At 40.7% G+C, this 20,229-nt stretch overlaps 1 protein-coding gene across 2 annotated transcripts in view; it reads left to right on the plus strand.

The window, feature by feature from the left end:
• The first annotated feature begins 7,553 nt into the window (after positions 1-7,553).
• zmat4a (zinc finger, matrin-type 4a) overlaps positions 7,554-20,229 on the plus strand; it is a 480,624-nt gene continuing 467,948 nt past the window's right edge. The window contains exon 1 of one of the 2 annotated variants that reach the window (XM_051924280.1): positions 7,554-7,806. In XM_051924280.1, coding sequence (XP_051780240.1) covers positions 7,720-7,806 — 87 coding nt within the window. In that variant the 5' untranslated portion in view covers positions 7,554-7,719. The remainder of the gene's footprint in view (positions 7,807-20,229) is intronic. The other variant, XM_051924276.1, reaches the window with a different exon arrangement.

Genomic DNA, 20,229 nt, shown 5'->3' on the forward strand with positions numbered 1-20,229 from the left:
TTCTCCTTTTGGTAGCCCACACTTTAAAATATGTTTTTACCATAAAGCTTTATGTTTTAAACTAGAAATCCCAAGCTCTAAAGAATTCAAAGGCACATTGTCACAAACACTTCCAATAATGCCCACTAGAGGGGGATATCACCATCAAATCCCAACTAGTAATAAGTGCAAACATGGAATCCTAATAAAATAAAAGATTTTTTCTTCACAAAAAGGATTTTAATCACAAGGAAGCTCTGTGGACCACAAAGGCAAATGGAATTGCCTGCAACAAAGTTCCCATACAGAATCCAAAAGTCAAAGAACAGAGCAGAAAGTTGAAAAATCAGTGATCCAACAATTCACAAAAATCACCAAATCCCTATCATTACAATGAACCCTCAGGAATTGTGGAAGACCCTTTGGATTTATATGGTGTAGGACTGTTCCTGGCAGTCATTGGAAGGTGGCCCCAGCTCTTGGAAGACCACCAACAAAGCACATGGAACATAACAAAGACAGCTTAATAATAACAATAATAATTCATTACATTTATATAGCGCTTTTCTCAGTACTCAAAGCGCTATCCACACAGGGAGGAACCGGGAAGAGAACCCACAATCTTCCACAGTCTCCTTGCTGCAAAGCAGCAGCACTACCACTGCGCCACCTGTGAGGATACATATAGCTTACATATACATAGACAAAACCAAAAATAAAGACACATAATCAACATAAGTAAAAGAATCAAAAATGAACAAAAGACTTTTACCATTTGTAAAATTAGCTTCCCAAGTCCTGACTGTATTTCAGGGAGGGAATAAGCTCTTGAGAATTTGTGGTTGGGTTCCCTGGGCCAGTTTGTTTTTTTGGTTAGATGACATAATCTTATTTTAGTGACAGGAGTGAACAGTTGCCCCCCAAGGCTGTGACATCATTGTTATAGTTTAGCCTGTTGCAGAATAGTTGTCCCCTCTCTACATGCGGCTTTGACTATGTTGTCATGTGGAAAATAAAAAATGCAGGGTATCGTACTATTTTGTAATATAGTCAAGTTGTAATTATTTTGAATGTCTGTTACAGATTTGCGCAATATATCAAATAATAATTATTGAATTTCAATAGCAACTCTTCCTACAGGAAAAAAGTGAGTGCTGCAGGCTTCCACAACACTCCTACTCACCTACCTGCAGGGCATGTACAGTATGCAGGTAGCCATTGGACCACAGCCGTCCAGCTCCAAAAGCACAAGGGAATCTAAAAACACCCCAATTAATGGAAAGCAATTCTCAAGGGGAATGAGAATGGATAAAAAAGAAAACTCATTTTTGATAATAAAAATAATACAATTGTATTATTATTACAATTAGTTTTTCAAAAATTTCGTAGACTACTCCAGTGGGGTTGGCAGATAATATCAAGTTTCATTTCAGTTTCAGATCTTTTCAAATATTTGTCCAGGGTGATCCCAATTGAAATTTTTCCTATCAAAGTGAATGACTTCAATTTCCTTTACAGTATGCATCAATAAGCCTCAATGATGGACGTTTAATGTAGCAAGTACTGGCATAATCATATACAGTGCATCTGGAAAGTATTCACAGCCCATCACTTTTTCCACATTTTGTTATGTTACAGCCTTATTCCAAAATGGATTAAATTCATTTTTTTCCTCAGAATTCTGCACACAACACCCCATAATGACAACGTGATAAAAGTTTACTTGAGGTTTTTGCAAATTTATTAAAAATAAAAAAATCGAGAAAGCACATGTACATAAGTATTCACAGCCTTTGCCGTGAAGCTCGAAATTGAGCTCAGGTGCATCTTATTTCCCCTGATCATCCTTGAGATGTTTCTGCAGCTTAATTGGAGTCCACCTGTGGTAAATTCAGTTGATTGGACATGATTTGGAAAGGCACACACCTGTCTATATAAGGTCCCACAGTTGACAGTTCATGTCAGAGCACAAACCAAGCATGAAGTCAAAGGAATTGTCTGTAGACCTCCGAGACAGGATTGTCTCGAGGCACAAATCTGGGGAAGGTTACAGAAAAATTTCTGCTGCTTTGAAGGTCCCAATGAGCACAGTGGCCTCCATCATCTGTAAGTGGAAGAAGTTCGAAACCACCAGGACTCTTCCTAGAGCTGGCCGGCCATCTAAACTGAGCGATTAAGGGAGAAGGGCCTTAGTCAGGGAGGTGACCAAGAACCCATTGGTCACTCTGTTAGAGCTCCAGAGGTCCTCTGTGGAGAGAGGAGAACCTTCCAGAAGGACAACCATCTCTGCAGCTATCCACCAATCAGGCCTGTATGGTAGAGTGGCCAGACGGAAGCCACTCCTTAGTAAAAGGCACATGGCAGCCCGCCTGGAGTTTGCCAAAAGGCACCTGAAGGACTCTCAGACCATGAGAAAGAACATTCTCTGGTCTGATGAGACAAAGATTGAACTCTTTGGTGTGAATGCCAGGCGTCACGTTTGGAGGAAACCTGGCACCATCCCTACAGTGAAGCATGGTGGTGGCAGCATCATGCTGTGGGGATGTTTTTCAGCGGCAGGAACTGGGAGACTAGTCAGGATAAATGGAAAGATGACTGCCGCAATGTACAGAGAATCCTGGATGAAAACCTGCTCCAGAGCGCTCTTGACCTCAGACTGGGGCGACGGTTCATCTTTCAGCAAGACAACAACTCTAAGCACACAGCCAAGATATCAAAGGAGTGACTTCAGGACAACTCTGTGAATGTCCTTGAGTGGCCCAGCCAGAGCCCAGACTTGAATCCGATTGAACATCTCTGGAGAGATCTTAAAATGGCTGTGCACCGACGCTTCCCATCCAACCTGATGGAGCTTGAGAGGTGCTGCAAAGAGGAATGGGCGAAACTGGCCAAGGATAGGTGTGCCAAGCTTGTGGCATCATATTCAACAAGACTTGAGGCTGTAATTGCTGCCAAAGGTGCATTGACAAAGTATTGAGCAAAGGCTGTGAATACTTATTTACATGTGATTTCTCAGTTTTTTTATTTTTAATAAATTTGCAAAAAACTCAAGTAAACTTTTTCACGTTGTCATTATGGGGTGTTGTATGCAGAATTCTGAGGAAAAAATGAATTTAATCCATTTTGGAATAAGGCTGTAACATAACAAAAGGTGGAAAAAGTGATGCGCTGTGAATACTTTCTGGATACACTGTATTTGCACATATGCATTGTAATAAAACACAAAAGGAGATGAAAAAGGATTGGAGTACCGACAGAGAATACCCTGTCTAATGGCAAGTATTGGTTTGATAAGAAGAATAAGGGCCACATTGCTCGTTTCATGACAAGCATGCAGTATATCAATGTGTTCCTCAGGAGTGCCACCAGCTAAGTGATGCCCACTTCCTGTATTCTGTAATAACTCTCGCTAGGATGAAACAATTTGTGTCAGAGTGATGAGGTAGGCGCCGGACAGCCATTTAACCTCTGTTTGCAACTTCTGGGTATATACCGCTCATACCCCTTCACTCAGTCACTTGACTTCTCATTGGGATGGTGGTGTACAATACTGAGCAATGTATCTTCATGGTGCAAACCTATTGGGTCACCAATTCATTTAAGCAATGTCAAAATCAAATGGATGATCGTGAGTTAACGGAAGGTTACTTCCAGCAAAATGGAGCAATGTGTCACACATCAGCAAGCAGCCTGGCAGAAAATGAGTCCTTCATCGGCAACAGGGTAATTTCAAAAGGGACTTTGGCCACCACGGTCACCGGATCTGACACCACCAAACTTCTTCCTTTGGGGTATGCTCAAAGAAAAAGTCTATCAGAACAAGACTCGCACTGTGGAAGATTTGAAGGAAAACATCCAACGTGAAATTGCTGATATTCCCCCCGAGATGCTTGCCGATACATACAGGAACATGTAGTGCCACGTTGAAATGTGTCTGGCAGAAAACAGAAACCACTTCCAATAGATTACACATACGTCAAGGTATATAGCGTATTTTTTGGTTCAGATTGCTTCATCCTAACGGGAGTTACAAGAGAATATTCGGGGCCTCTTTCAAGTGAATCTCCCTGTATGATCTTTACTGGAAGGGGAGGAGTGAGTAAGTGCCAGACAGCAGATGTCAGTACCCTTGCAAGTAACTAGTTGCAGTAGTCAAGGTGTGACATGACCAGTGCCTTAACCAGAGGTTGTGCTGTACACTCTCTCAGCATATGGTCTTGGAGGTTTTATACACAGTGAATTTGCATGAATGGGAGCCTGTCACAATGTGATCAATGAAAGTTAGCTGGTAGGGCATGAGACTTAGAGCTTTCTGTATGCAGGAAGTTAATCACATCTGTTTTTATTTTTCTAAATGTGCTTTGGTTCCTAATCCTGATTGTCACTTCAAGGTTAAATACTAACTTGGTAGGTTCTAATGATAATGAGCAGATTTTTACAGAGGTATAATGAAAGGGCTGGCAGGAATAATAAAGAGCTCAGCCTTTGACGGGTTGAGTTGGAATAGTGTTCCTTCAAACAAACCGAGACCATGTTGACCTCAGACAGGAATAACAGATACAGCTGAGTATCATCAGCATAGCAATGATACTCAAAGTCATGGGGCTGGATGATAGGACCTAGCGAATCCGAAAGTCACCCTTCTGCTTACCTGATGTGACGCTAACACTTCTCCCAGCACGACACTTGGCAGGATCTAAATGAGAGGTAGGACCCAAGCCATCTGAGAGCAGTCTGAGTGATACCTAGGTTAAAGAGAGTGGCAAGGAGGTTTACAGTGTCAAAGGCAGAAGAGAGGTATAAAAGGATGCAAATGGTTGACACAGTGGTAGCTCTGGCCAAGTACAGCATTTTGCCAACAGTCAGTAGAACTGTCTTGGTGGACTGGCTCCTTGTGAGGCCAGGCTAGTTAGAATCAAGCAGATTCCCATCGTCTCATCAAGGCTGGATTCTCATTTATAAAACTTTGTATGTAGTCAAGTATGAAAATTTGCTTACCCTAAAAAACAGGAAAAATGCATATGTCAAAAAAATCTGATTTATAAAAACTGGCATATGCACATTTCTACATCATTTTTCTTTATAAGTAACAGTTATCTTGTAAATGTGCATATTTGAATGGACTATACTAATAAACCTTGTACATATGCAACATGATGCTGCAAATGTTCATCGCCTGGTAGAGCAGCCTCCCACCTGATGCATTCTGCCACCTCCAATTGCATTTCAGAAGTTCTACAGGGTACTCTGTAGTGTCTGAGCGGGTAGCCACTATCACCTGGCATATGTAATGACATGATAACTGTTACCATAAATAATATTGGTCACAAGAAACATTGACTGTTCAACCTGTTACCTTATCATCAAGCCAGCCATCATGTATACCATATCAGCAAGTTGTCTGATCAATGCTACTTTGTCTCAAAATAAATAAATGAATCAAAGCTTGACTTAGGCCAACAAGCCATAATGTTTGTTAGTCTCATCTTGGCATCACTGATGAGTTGTGTGTTAATGGAATGTAACTGATTACTGATAACAAAGGAAGCATCATTCTTGCTAGATGTCCTTATTGCACATGAGAGCTGTCAACTGCCCCAATTATTTTAGGGAGACCGGACACTGCTGCAAGCTTCCTTTTTATGTTGGCATGTTGCAACTAAAATTAAAACCGAATGTATCACATTGTCAGTCATTTATGGGTCCAACACAATGGGCATGATAGAGCTGAAGCTTGGCTGAGATATTCCTAACCTGCTAGCCAGTTCCTTTTGGAAGACACATGCTGCCAGAAAGACGACCATTGTTAAAATCTGCATATGAACAGGTGTAACTCACCTTTCTTTCTTATGCTGAGGCCAATTCAGCATATAGTTCCAAGAGAATGGCTCTTGAAATTTTAAATTAGCTCATACGACAGTTGTCATCATGGGCAAAAAAATCTGAATGGTGCCTAAAGCTCGTTCCCTTTGTATATGACTATTTGCATAGTCTTCAGGCAGTGCCTAATAAGCCATACTGTGTCAAACCATTAGGCTATAGATAGGCTATAGGACATGAGATTTAGAGCTTTCTGTATGCAGGGAGTTAATCACATCTGTTTTAATTTTTTAAAATCTGCTTTGGTTTCTAATCCTGAGATGTGACAACATGTAGCTAATATAAACTGATAAAAAAAACAAAAAAGTTCTTCAGTACAAATATGCAGCATTGGCCCTCTTAAAGTAGAACTAAAGTAGAGTCTGTACACCATATTCATCATTTTTGTGGTTTAATATATTTGTGATGTCAACACACATTCTAATAATGGCTCAGTCATCTGATATATTATATGCGTGAGTCATCATTTAGCTGATTTGGCTGCATTTCCCAGCTTTATCAAGTGTTGCCATTTTCCACTTTCTCCAAAATGTTACATATAGAATAGTCTGAGTGGCCATAAAAACACACACACTTTCTTATCAAGTTTTCTTTTATAATTCCAAACCTTTGTATGGAATGTTGCAAACACATATTTCGAGACTCTTTTTGTGCCTACTCATGTTTTATAAATCTGACCCCTGGAATGGTCCTGGCTGTGTTTTTGTGCCTGTACTTCCCACTCTGATCAGGCTCCTTGTTCTGTGTGTACACTCAGTTACCACTTTATTAGATACATGTTTCTGCTACAGAGGAGGATCCCTTTTCTCCTGCAGAACAACGTGGATTTTTCAAAGCATGGAGTGAATAAGGTGAAAGAAATATTCCATGGAGACTAGACAGTTCCTGTAGATTTTGTGGCCACACATGCCTGCCGTGAGCTTTTTGTTTCACCTCATCTCAGTTTTCCTTTGTTGAATTGAGATCTGCGAACTGTGCATGCCACTGGAGTACACTAAAGTCACTTCCATGTTCATGGACAAAGCCAATTTGAAACGATGTGTGCTTTGTGATTTGGAACATTCTTCTCCTGGAAGTATCCATTTGCCTATAAATGGATATACACAATGCTTAGGTACATCGTAGTATTCAAATCCAATGACTCTCAAATGATGTTAAAATGTGCAAATAGAAAACATTTCACACACAATTGCACTGTCACCAGCAGCCTGTACTATAGACACCAGGCACAATGCATCCTTGCATTCATGGTGTTTCTGCAGTAGGGTGTTGTACCGTGTTAGCCATTATGAATGTAGTGAAAAGTCAAGCAAAATGACACCTTTTATTGGCTGGCTAAAAAGATTACAATATGCAAGCTTTAGAGGCAACTCAGGCCCCTTCTTCAGGCAAGATGTAATCTTGGTGTTTCTGCCAAATTCTGACCCTACCAATAACATCTGCCAGTAGAGATTTAGATTTCTCAGATCAGGAGACATTTTTCCAGTCGTCATTGATCTAGTTTTGGTGATCAGGTGTCCTTTATAGGTTCATCTTCTTCTTCTTAGTTGAAATGAGTGGTGCTCAGTGCTTCTAGTGCTTTTCTTCCTTGTTCCTTAATGAGCACATTAGCTCCCCTAGCGGAGCAGCCCGAGTCAGACACACATGCATACAGCATACAGGTACGTAGTGTTTTCACTGGCAATCAAGGCATGTGCTCTCCTCCTCCTCCCACCGCACTACTCTAGACAACCGACCAATGAGAGCTTGGGAGCGGGGCAATGCTGCCGCGGGAGGGGCGGAGACGCGTGCCAAACCCCGCACTGAAAGACACCGCAGATTTGTATGTGAACGAGCAGCCTGTCCTTGTCCACTCGGTCCATGGATTACGTCGTGTCCCTCCAAGTGGAGCATCAGGTCGCCGTGTCTGCAACTCACCTCTATCAAGGCTACTCTGTGTCCCTGGAGGTAAGTCCTGGGGATCTGTGGGCACATTGACGGGGCGCTGCGCATCTTCAATAGGAAGGAATTCTCTTTTATCACGTCTTTTTGTTGCTTGACTGCATCACTTTGCATAAAAAGTGCAATTTTTTATCCAGTGTTAGGAGGTGCTTGAAATACAACACAAATCTGTAACTTGCGGTCTTTGTGGGTGAAACAAGTTGAAACAAGAGTGCAAAGGTAACTGCGCACATCGATGCTCGAAATAATGCGCACATTTATGCCAGCAGAAAATTGGCTGGTGGGCAACCCGTGCAAAGAAGTTAATTGTCTTTAATGTTAGTGGTTGGTACGTTCTGAAATAAAATCGATTAACTTGTGAGAAACAAAATAGGACGAAATCATCATGGATCTATCTATCTATCTATCTATCTATCTATCTATCTATCTATCTATCTATCTATCTATCTATCTATCTATCTATCTAATTTCGTGAACAAATGAAACGTTTTAGTGTAATTACGAAAACAGTCTTCAGTAAACTCCTCTTTATGAGAAGCACGATGAGAGGCGTGTGTGAAGTGACTCAAAACAATCGGGTGAAGACAGCGGATCGATACGAATGACAGAGGTGCTTAAGCCTTCATCATGCATGCATTGTTTAAGTGGACGTCTTTAATGTAACAAGGAAAGGTCAGGAGAAGGGCTGGCAGATCAGTTTCGAGGCTACTATATTTAGTCAAAAAATGGAGGCAAAGCAGCGGAGTTACATATATATTTCATCGATGTATTCCTCACTGGCTTGTGCGAGTATTTAAAGTTATTGTTTAGGTTAGTGTAAAAACGTGTACTCGTATTGTGACACTGGCGGAAAAATATTTAGTATCCCGCGGAGTTTGTCACAATGTCTAAAAGCGTCTCTGAATGTCTTACGACAAACTGCCGTCTCTATTCAATACGCTGAAGTCTCCAAGCGCCTAGAAAATAAATTAACGGAACAGATTTCTCGACCCAGCTGTTGCATTGTCAGACAATGGATATGCAGCGAGCAAACCATTTGTGCCCGAAGCTTCCCCAGCGCACGCGGAAGAGAGTTGTGTAGTCCACAACCAGGCAGGTGCCGCGAGGTAGAAATTTAATAAGACACATGGTGAGTAAGGCTGTGTAGAGGAAACAAACACCCTGGCACTAGAGTGGCTGGTGATCCATGCCGATCTAGGGTGATCAATGCCGGTCAAATTGTATAGAGACAAAAGTAACGGAATATTGTGGACGGCTGAGTTCAGGTTAAGTATAGGCGATATTTCCGAAATGGCAAAGGTGAGCTAATTTGGGTGACATTCGGTTAAGATCGCTTCTGTCTAGGCAGCAACTTTATCAGTTGTCACCACTCCGTGCCATCCTTCTCTCCGTTGTTCGGGTGCGCAGTGGCATTAACTCGAACAGTCTGCTCTCGTCCGTAATTGTTACCGTCACAGTCCGTAAAACTTTAAGCTCTAAAGGCTCCGCGTTTAGTTGAAGCCACTCCATGAGCAAATCCCCCGCTGCCCTTTTCCACGGGGTAAGAAAGAATAGGAGACAGCTGTGACGTCAGGTAGCAAAGACGGGTAGATGAGGATAAAGCTTCATGAACTCAGGTTAGTCCGTTTCAAAGCAGCTAGAAGAGCAAAATCGTGTTAGCAGCGCTGGCATGAATGCCAGGTGTGTAAACGCCAGGGATCCGATGCGCTGTCAGGTTGAGGGAATCCCACGTTAGGCTTATCAGGCAGGCTATCCTTTCTCGTATGTTTTGGATTTTATAGCGCGAGCTCTTATGCATGACATATCTCCTTTTTCATTTGAACAGTTACTGTTTCACGAGGGCATCGCGGCACTGTTTTGGAGGGCAACACACGCCGCAGACCCGAGTCTTTTAATCTTGCTGACTTTGCTGTTGCGTGATGATTACATACGAGGAATAAACAGACTGCTACGTATGACTGCCAACGGAGCAATTTGTATCTGTCACTTAGTTGTCGTCTTTACTTAATTAAAACGTATCGATGCTTTTACTTTTTCACATTTTTGTTATTTTTGGCGTTTGTGGCTATTGATAGTATGCATCTTACTCTGATCATGTAGAAGTAAGAATTACATTAAGTAATAACAAAAACAACAACAACAACAATAATAACAACAACAGTAATAATAATCTATTGCATTATTATGCTAAATATTGAGTATTATACTGAATTTGGGGTACCGAAGTAAGAACCACGGACATAAAGTTCTAGAGACCGGATCAGAGGTCAGGAACTATATATACTGTCCAAGTTGGGGTCCTCCAGTGTACTACCACATACGACAATGCTTTTGTCAGGGTGATTATCCATCCATCTATTCTGGGAGAAAAATCGTAATACAAGGAGAACAGACACATACAGCAGGGGGACGGGTAAAGTTCACACAAACACTGGCTTTGAAACTTTTTGAGGAGACAGCGCTCCGTCAGGCTGCGTTTGAGTGCTTGGGACGGTTAATGCCGAACCTTTGTGCAACTAAACCGATTCGGAAAACGGGTGCTATTGGGATTTTAATGTACTTTGTTCGAAGCAGTTTCAAGTTTTTTTTGTTTTGTTTTATGGAGTCTATTACTTTAACATGGAGCTTTGTTTTTATGATCTTTGTTAATAACCTGGGCGGCACGGTGGCGCAGTGGGTAGCGCTGCTGCCTCGCAGTTGGGAGATCTGGGGACCTGGGTTCGATTCCCGGGTCCTCCCTGCGTGGAGTTTGCATGTTCTCCCCGTGTCTGCGTGGCTTTCCTCCGGGCGCTCCGGTTTCCTCCCACAGTCCAAAGACATGCAGGTTAGGTGGATTGGTGATTCTAAATTGGCCCTAGTGTGTGCTTGGTGTGTGGGTGTGTTTGTGTGTGTCCTGCGGTGGGTTGGCACCCTGCCCGGGATTGTTTCCTGCCTTGTGCCCTGTGTTGGCTGGGATTGGCTCCAGCAGACCCCCGCGACCCTGTGTTCGGATTCAGCGGGTTGGAAAATGGATGGATGGATGTTAATAACCTTGCAAACTGCGCTATATAAAAAGAGCGCTATATAAAGTGATGATTGAGTGATTGAACAGACAGTAAGGAACTGCAGTGAAATGCACACGAACACAAACTTACATACTATACATATATATATATATATATATATATATATATATATATATATATATATATATATATATAGTGTGTGTATAGTGCCTTCAGTAACCACTCAGACCTCTGCACTTATTCTTTTATCCACATCAAGCAACATTCTGTACCTTCAAATGACAAATTGAAAACAAAATTTTAGACATTTTTGCAATTTTTTTAAAAGTAAAAAACTACACTAGCACATTAACACAAATATTCAGAAACTTTACTCAGCACTTCCTTGAGTCTTCTTGAATTTGGGAATTTTCTGCCATTCTTCTCTGCAGATCAGGTTGAATGGAAACTGTCAGCGGACTGCAATTTTCTGGTCTCTCCAGTAATAGGGTGTTGTGCCCTGTTAGCCAGTATGGATATATTGAGAAGTCAAGCAAAATGACACCTTTTATTGGCTAAAAGAAACCGGTTGCAATATGTAAGCTTTCGAGGCAACTGAGTCATATATATTGTAATCAGTTCAAGTTCACTTATTATAGTGTCTTTTCCCAATCATATGCAATCAACTGAATTTACCACAGGTGGACTCCAGACCAAGTGTATAAACATTTTAAACAAAATGATCAAAAGAATGGGATGCACCTTAAGTGTCACAGCAAAGGGTCTGAATACTTGTGTCAATGTGACATTTCATTTTTGTAATTTTTAATAAATTTGGAAAAATTCCTAAAATCCGTTTTTCATTTTGTCACTCTGGAATATTGAGTGTTGTTTGATGATGGAAAAAATAATTTAAGTGATTGTAGCATAAGGCTGCAATATGACAAAATGTGTAATGGAAAAGGGGTAAACTATCTGAAGGAAAGTGTGTATACATTGATTAGTCATAACATTAAGTCAACCTGCCTAACACTGTGTCACCAAAACAGCGCTGACCAATCAAGGCACTGACTCCACAAGACCACTGAAGGTGTCCTGTGGTATCTTTCATCAAGACATTAGCAGCAGATATTATAAATCCTGTAAGTTGTGAGATGGGGCCTCCATGGAGCAGACTTGTTCTCCCAGCATATCCCACAGATGCTCAATTGGATTGTGATCTGGGAAATGTGGAAGCCAACTCCACTCTTCGAACTGTTTGTCATGTCTTTTCAAACCCATCCTGAACAATTTTTGCTGTGTGGCAGTGTACATTATCCTGCTGAAAGAGGCCACTACCATCAGGGGTGTACGTGGTATGCAACGATATTTAGGTAAGTGGTATGTGTCAAGTAACATTTACATGACTGCCAGGACCAAAGGTTTCCCAGCTGAACTTTGCCCAGATCTTCACAATGCCTCTTTTGGCTTGTCTTTTTCCCATAGTGCATTCTGATGCTAACTCTTCTCCAATTAAACGATGCACACGCATATTATATAAAAGAAAATGTGATTCATCAGACCAGACCAACTCCTCCCATTGCTCTTTGTTCCAATTCTGATGTTTAGATGCCCATTGTAGGCACTTTCAATGGTGGACAGGGGTCAACATTGGCATTCTGATCAGTCTGCAGCTCTTCAGCCCCAGACACAGAAAGTTGCGATGTACTGTGTGTTCTGACAGTTTTCTTTCATAGCTGGCATAAGTTTTTTAGCAATATGTGCTACAGTAGCTCTTCTGTGGAATCGGACCAGACAGGCTGGTCTTCACTCCCCAAGTGTATGAGTGAGTGTTGGGCGCCTAAGACCCTGATGCCAGTTCACTGATTGTCTTCACTTGGACCACTTTTGGTAGGTACTAACCACACACCCCACAAGACCTGCTGTTTTGGAGACGTTTTGGCCCAGTTGTCTAGCCATCACGTTTTGGCCTTTGTCAGAGTTTCCCAGATCTTTATGCTTGCCCATTTTTCACCTTCCAACACATCCTGTTCAAGAGCTGACTGCTCACTTGCCGCCTAATATATTCCACCATTCAACAGGCACCATTGTGACGAGATAATCAATGTTGTTCACTTCACCTGCCTTTGTGTCTAATCAGTGTATATGTATTATATATATATATATATATATATATATATATATATATATATATATATATATATAATTCTTGTGGACAGGCCTCTTCATTGAGAAGAAACACTACTTTTCTCTGATGGTAACATGAATTAGACGATCTACAAGTATCTGAATTAAAATTTAAAGAAAAAACAATATCTGCATACTTCTGTCATATCACCTATGTCCATATATATTCGATCTCTTTATGCTTTTACCTTTTCGTCAATATCGCCTTGAATTTTGATTCAGTGTTTGGAATTACATCGTGACAATGCAACATATAACTGCCCGTGAGTGAGTATCAATTCTTTCTCTCAACACGAACTGTGTCTGACAATAGCATTCACACAAATGTGAAATGATTGAACCATGTGCGTGGCTGTAAATGTTTTAGATGTGGCCAGGACTTTTCCAAATCTCTTTACATAAAGTCTTGTCTCAAGGGACTTGAAATTTTCTCTCGCGAGATTTCACTTTCACCAAACAACAAATCTTTTAATTCTCACGGATATGCCTCTTCTTTGGGAAGAAACACTACTTTTTCCTGATGGCAACACCAATTAGACGATATACAAGTCTCAGAATTAAAATTTAAGCCAAACAATATCTACATAGTTCTGTCATATCACCTATGTCCATGTATTCGATCTCTTTACACTTTTACCTTTTTGTCAATATCGCATTGAATTTTGATTCCGTGTTTGGAATTACATCATGACAATGCAACGTATAACTGCCTGTGAGTGAATATCGTTTCTTTTCCCTGATGGCAACACAAATTAGATGATCTACAAGTCTCTGACTTAAAGGTTAAATCCGAACAATATATTCGATCTCTTTTTGCTGTTCCGTTATTTCACCGAGTAATAATTTCCACTTGTTTGTACTAATGTGATCTTTACTATCATTTTTTTGAGACTTTCAAATTTTCGTACTTTCATTATCTCTAACTTGCTCTGCATGTGTATCGTGCCAATGTTTTTGAATTCTTTACAAAGTTCTACTTCTACTTCTACGACGTTCTACTCTTTGTCTTTTATTTCTGGCCCTGGGCATGGTTAATCACTTGGCACAGTCTCGTCTCGTGGGACATGAAAGTGTCCATCTGTGAAAATCACATCTCGTCTATATATATATATTTTATCCTGTATATATTATATATAATATAGGCAGTGGTATACCTCTTACGTGTAATTTGAGAGAAATTCCATTTCAAAACATTCAATTTGTATTCCAAGCTCTATTTTTGGGTGCAAATTATATTGCATTGCATCTGAATTCATATTAGTCTGTCTGTCTGTGAGCAAATTTGTCTGTTTTTCTTTCTAGCTGTAATATTCTGTCAGCAAAACCATGTGAGTAAAAATTAATGTATAATTACTGGATTCTTCTTATGAATTATATATTTAAAAAGATAATTTTTTCACTGTAACATAAGAACAATCTTTTGTGAATAATAAACTAAGAGGAAAAAACAGATCATTATATAGCAGAGATGTTCTAAGTGAAAGATACAAGTAGTGGCACTGATTATGAAATCCCTTTATTTATTATTATAATATTCAGAATCTTTTCCCTTCCTACTATCAGTTGCATTTTCCCCTTTGCACACTACAGTTACATTCAAGAAATGTTTATAGCTTTTGTTAAAAGAAGAACTTTTCATTGTTTTTACCTGTACTATTGACGGCAAGTGAAACTCTGATGGCAGGCTTTAACAAATTGAATCAATCAATTAGACCAAATCATGCTGTACTTACTTTACATATTGTACAGCTCTTTGATGGTCAGTGTGATTTTTATGCTGTGTTGTGTCGGGTATGTGCGTTGGTGTTACTGGTGTTTTCAGAAGGAGGTGTTTCATCTCACAGGGCACCCTGGATATCATCGAGAGCTGCTGTTTAAAGCTGATCCTCCAACTAGGATGTTGGATATCTCTGGTTCAACAGTTCTTGAGGTCGATCCTCTAAATAGCTGTGAACCACCCAATTTCACTGTGATTGCACAGATGGTGGACCACCTGAGGGTAGGGAAGGCTACAGGGATCTGTGGTATCTGGGGTGAACTTCTCCATGCTGGTGGTAAGGCCATCCTCCTGGCATTGCAAGCGATCTTTGCTTCCATTTGGGAGACTGGCATCATCCCAATTGACTGGAAAACAGGACTTGTCGTCCCTATCTGGAAAGGGAAGGGTGATTGCCCGGATTGTGGCAACTGCAGGAGATAACACTGCATTCAGTGCAGGGTAAGGTCCTTGCTAGGGTTGTACTTGATAGAATCTGTGATCACTTGCTCACCTACCAGCGACCAGAGCAGTCTGGTTTTATGCCTAAGAATTTTATCATGGACTGCATCCTGGCACTGGGGGTACTCATGGAGTGGAAACACGAATATCAGCAGAGCTTCTTTGCAGCTATTGTCGAATTTCAATGAGCATTTGACTCAAGCTGCCCTGTGGGACATCCTAAGACTTCGCGGGATCCCCTCAAGGTTGCTGGATATCATGGCTGGCCTGTACGCTGGTACTGTGAGTGCTGTGCAGAGTGGAGGCAGAAGCTCTGTGTTTTTCCCAGTTGATTCTGGAGTTCATCAGGGGTGTGTTCTTGCTCCTACTCTGTTCAATGCTTGCCTGGACTGGGTGTTGGGCAAGGTTGTGGGATTCAGCAGCTGTGGGGTATTTGTTAGTGAAGAAAGATTCACTGATCTTGACTTTGCTGACAATACTGTGATCTTCACAGAGTCAAAGAAGGCTCTGTTTGGGGCTCTCGAGATGACTGAGTGAGAAGTCTGAGTGTCTGGGCTTGCGAGTGTCCTGGATAAAAACTAAGATCCAGGCCTTCAATGACTTCTTAGACACAGCAATCAGCAGTGTGTCTGTCTGCGGAGAGAGTGTCGACTTTGTCGAGACGTTTACTTATCTCGGCAGTGACACTCATGTCTCTGGTGACTCTTCCTTTGAAGTCAGTAGATGGATTGTGAGAGTATGGGGGGTCATGAGGTTGCTGGAAAGGGGTGTGTGGAGCTCCTAGTATCTCTAAAAAAGGAGATAGAGTCCAAGTCCAAGTCTTTAGAGTCCTGGTGCTTCCTGTCTTGCTATATGGGTGTGAGACATGGACACTATCCAGTGACCTAAGATGAAGACTGGACTCCTTTGGTACTGTGTCTTTTTGCAGAATTCTTGGGTAATTGCTGGTTTGACTTTGTGTTGTATGAGCGGTTGCTCATGGAGTCCTGAATGAGGCACATTACCTGAATTGTGAGGGACCGTCAGTTACAACACTACGGCCATGTGGCACAATTACCTGAGGGTGATCTGGCTTACAGGATCCTCATTGCTGAGGACCCAAGTGGCTGTACCAGGCCAAGGGGCCACCCACGTAACACCTGGCTGCAGCAGATAGAGGGTCATTTCCGGAGGGTGGGATTGGACCGTGTGTCATCCTCGGAGGTTGCCAACTAGGATCACAAGCTGTTTCGTCATGTGGTGGGTGCAACAACACACTGTACCAGTGCATGCTCCCCAACCTGACCTGACCTGACCTGGTGTGCCGGGCCAGTCAATTCAAGAGAGGCCCACCAAATCAACAAGCTAATTAAAAGGACAGGCTCAGTTACTGGATAAACTGTGGACCCCTGGAGGTAGCAAAGGAGAGAACTAAAACAAAACTGAGTGTAATTATGAACAATGCTTTGTCTGACACACTAATATTGAGGACTTTTAACTAACGAATCATTCAGCTGAAGTGCGTCAAGAAACACCACTGGGACACATCTTGTACTAATGGAAATACACTTTTGGAATACCACACTGTGATTGTTATGTTTGTTATTGTTATTTAATTATTTATTAAGATTTGTAAAATGCTGCATTCTCTCTGGGGCATATAATCTATCTATCTATCTATCTATCTATCTATCTATCTATCTATCTATCTATCTATCTACAAGCACTTCAAATACAGTTGAGTTTCAACCCCTCAAAACCCATAGAAAAATAAGAATCATTTTTATCCTTCTTCCAATACTCTTGAGAGTTTTGCAAACTTTGCTTATGACCCAAGGTGACTGAGAAATGTAATAATAAAAAGATATACATTATTGGAGTAAGGGTGGCATAGTGGCACAGTGGTTAGCACTGCTGCATCACATTTCCAGTGTTTGATTCCCAGTCAGCTTTGGAGTTTTCACATTCTTTTCAGGTTTATTTGGCTTTCTCCAGTTTTCCTTTCAAGCATACACTATATTAATTTAATTAGTTAATTTTAATTGCTATTTCTTTATTAGGGAGATGTTTATACAAGTAGACTTAGACTTACTGGCAGTACAGATTAGACTCTCCATTAGACTGAGATGGAAAATGCCAGTTCTTTTTTTAAATGAAATTTTGATTTTATATAGTAAAAGGTTTCTTTGAACCTTAAGTGATATCAGTTTGCATCTACTATACCCCTCAAAGTCACACTTTCAAGATGAACAGTCTGGTGTCCTGATATCTTTTCTTTAGAGTTTTTGGGTTCAAGACTAAAAATGGTACAGATATTTTTAAATCTAAAGATTACAATGTTTGATATTTGGATTTTAAAATCCACACATCAAATTACCATTAAAGTTTCCTTATAATTAAGATGCTTGTTTTAAATAAAGTACGCATTTATTAATTTGTTTTCTGAACTTATGTATTCCAGCAAAAGCCTAACATCAGAAGACACACTTACAACACTCACTCAGCCTGGGCCAGTGTAGGGCCCCCAATTAAATCAATATGCACGCCTAAGAATATAAATGAATGAACGGATGAATGAATGCATGAAATTGCATGTCTAATCTGAAGACGCTGCTCATAGTTTGCATAAGGTGTCAGTCTGTGACTTTTGTGTGAGAAGTGTATTTTATACTTTTAGTTTGTTTATTCTCCAGTTTTGCATTCTCAGTCCGAGCCTGTTGATATTATGACAATAATATTTGATTCTTCATCACTCTAAACTTCACTGTGTGGAGTTTTATATTTCCCCTTTATCTCCTTGTGATTTTCTCTGGGTACTGTGGTCTTCCAAATGGATAGTAGGTAACTCTAAACTGGCCCGTATGACAGAGCGTGTGGGTGTGTGCATGAGTGTGCCAAGATGGGGCCCTGCCTTGTGCCCAGTGTTACTGAGACAGGCCCAGGAACCTGCAATACTGGACTGGAAAAACAGACTCAAATATATGCTTAGCGAAGAGTAGATAATGGAATATCTACAGTATAAAATGAATGTTGTACAGCCATTTGCTAAATAGTATTACCACAGTTTTCCATCATCTTTTCAGTCTTATTCACTAATAACAACAAAATTAATTTAATTTCACTTGAACACCACTAGATCTGAATACCAACACGAATATATTACAAAGTGACACAGTCAATACACGATAGAAAAATAGAGCAACAATAGAAAGAGCTTATAAATACCCTCAAAATGCCGAATGTGTAATTTACACTGAAACCTTTGGGTTTACATGGTAATATTAGCAGAAAATGCTATTGTAATGAAAATATGTTAAGGGACATAAGAAAAGAGATATCATCAGACTTGCAGTAAGCTATATCTGTGTGATCATTAACCTCACTCATGAGTTAATAAAACTCAGCAAGGAGATCTTGTGAATCACACCATGTACATTACAGCTGCTTAAATGGTTTGTATCTGCAGTGCATTTTGCAAGGCTAATGTCTGCCTTAAGCCAGCAAAACATGACTGTTTACTGCCTGTGTGAGTGACTGCTCTAGTCACGTTATCATTAAATGCAGTCAGAGAGGAATGGAAAAGCAGGACAGAGTCACAGAAAGCAGGAGAAGCACAGAATGCAGAAAATGAATTCACACATTTAACAAAGAAACATCTCATATGGTAAAATATGAATCTTGACCTAGAAAATCTTGGTCATCATGATGACTACTTGGTTTTATTTGATGATAGTAAATATAGTAAGGCTGATATCAATAACCATCAGATCAACAGAGGGAGCTGATATTTCTTAAAGCCTCCGCTGCTGTAATTGCCTGATTATGGAACAGGAGAACAGGGGAGTGGAAAGGAAATCACAATGCAAACTGCACGGTGGTAAAACTCTATACAGATACTGGGTGACTTCATTAAAACACCTGGTGAAAATTGCAATAAATAACGCATAAACAATTATATCACAAAGCTTCAGGTAAGACGAACAAGCTGGGTGCAATGCGCTTTTATTGTTGTTCCCTAATCCTTAACAGCAAAGAGTTGTAATTTTCCTCAGTGTGTCTATGGGTACTGCTGCCCCATTGCTTGTTTTAGATGATTTTAAAGTAATGCTAGGTTTACAGATAATAATCTAGCAGCCTGATTGTGTATTAGGTGTAAAAGAAAGCAAGTCACCACATTTCTTATTTGCAGGCATCAGAGTTGGCTCTAGCATTTTTGCTGCCCTATTTGATGCTGTAAATGGCATCCCACCAACCCCTTTGGTTTAAGTGGAATCATCACTGCTAGACATGCACAGTACATTGAAACCTGGAGGCTGAACTGGGGACAGTGAACTAACGAGGGTTTGGATACAAAACAGTGAATTGACAATTTGAGAATATCATGTGGGGAGGTTGATTACTTATAGCAGGTTTGGAAAATGTGCTCCTGAGGGGTGCTATTTCAGAAAACAAGCTAGAATTAGGCTGCATTACCAGGTTTTATTCATTGCATTTAAAGTTTTTCTAAAGAAAAATGTTTCACATAATCATATTATTATTTAATATACCAGTATTAATCGTACAGGTCTTGTCAAAGAAGACACAGGCTAGGATGAATGGTTTCTTACCTGGCCTTGATGATGGAAGGGTGGGACGAGTTTGCCTCCTGGGGCATGTGTTTCTCCAGCACAATAGGTGGCCACAACTCTCTGGTGGGTCTTCTGTGTACAGAGGGGTGCATGGGAGTTGTTGTTCCAATGGGCAGCCCTGCTGGGTTGTGTGGGAGCCGCCTAGAAGAGCTGGATAGAGAAGCTCTCTTAGGACGATGCTTCCTGAATGTAATATAGTGGCACCACAAGTACTCCCAGGTACGGCATAATGGAGACTGCTCAGCTTCACCCATGGAAGCTGGTGTCAGGTGCAAAGGAAAGACAAAGCTTCCCAGGAGGAATTGAGGGGAAAAGATGAAGGAGAATTTTTTTGTAACACGTAGTGAAGAAAGACACCTTGTAAAGGTAATAGTGTTAATAAAAAGCCTTTACTAGTACCAGAAATCATGTCTGTGCAACTGTGTCTGCAGTT

This window comes from Erpetoichthys calabaricus, chromosome 1 (genome assembly GCF_900747795.2).
Source record: "Erpetoichthys calabaricus chromosome 1, fErpCal1.3, whole genome shotgun sequence".
Taxonomy (NCBI): domain Eukaryota; kingdom Metazoa; phylum Chordata; class Cladistia; order Polypteriformes; family Polypteridae; genus Erpetoichthys; species Erpetoichthys calabaricus.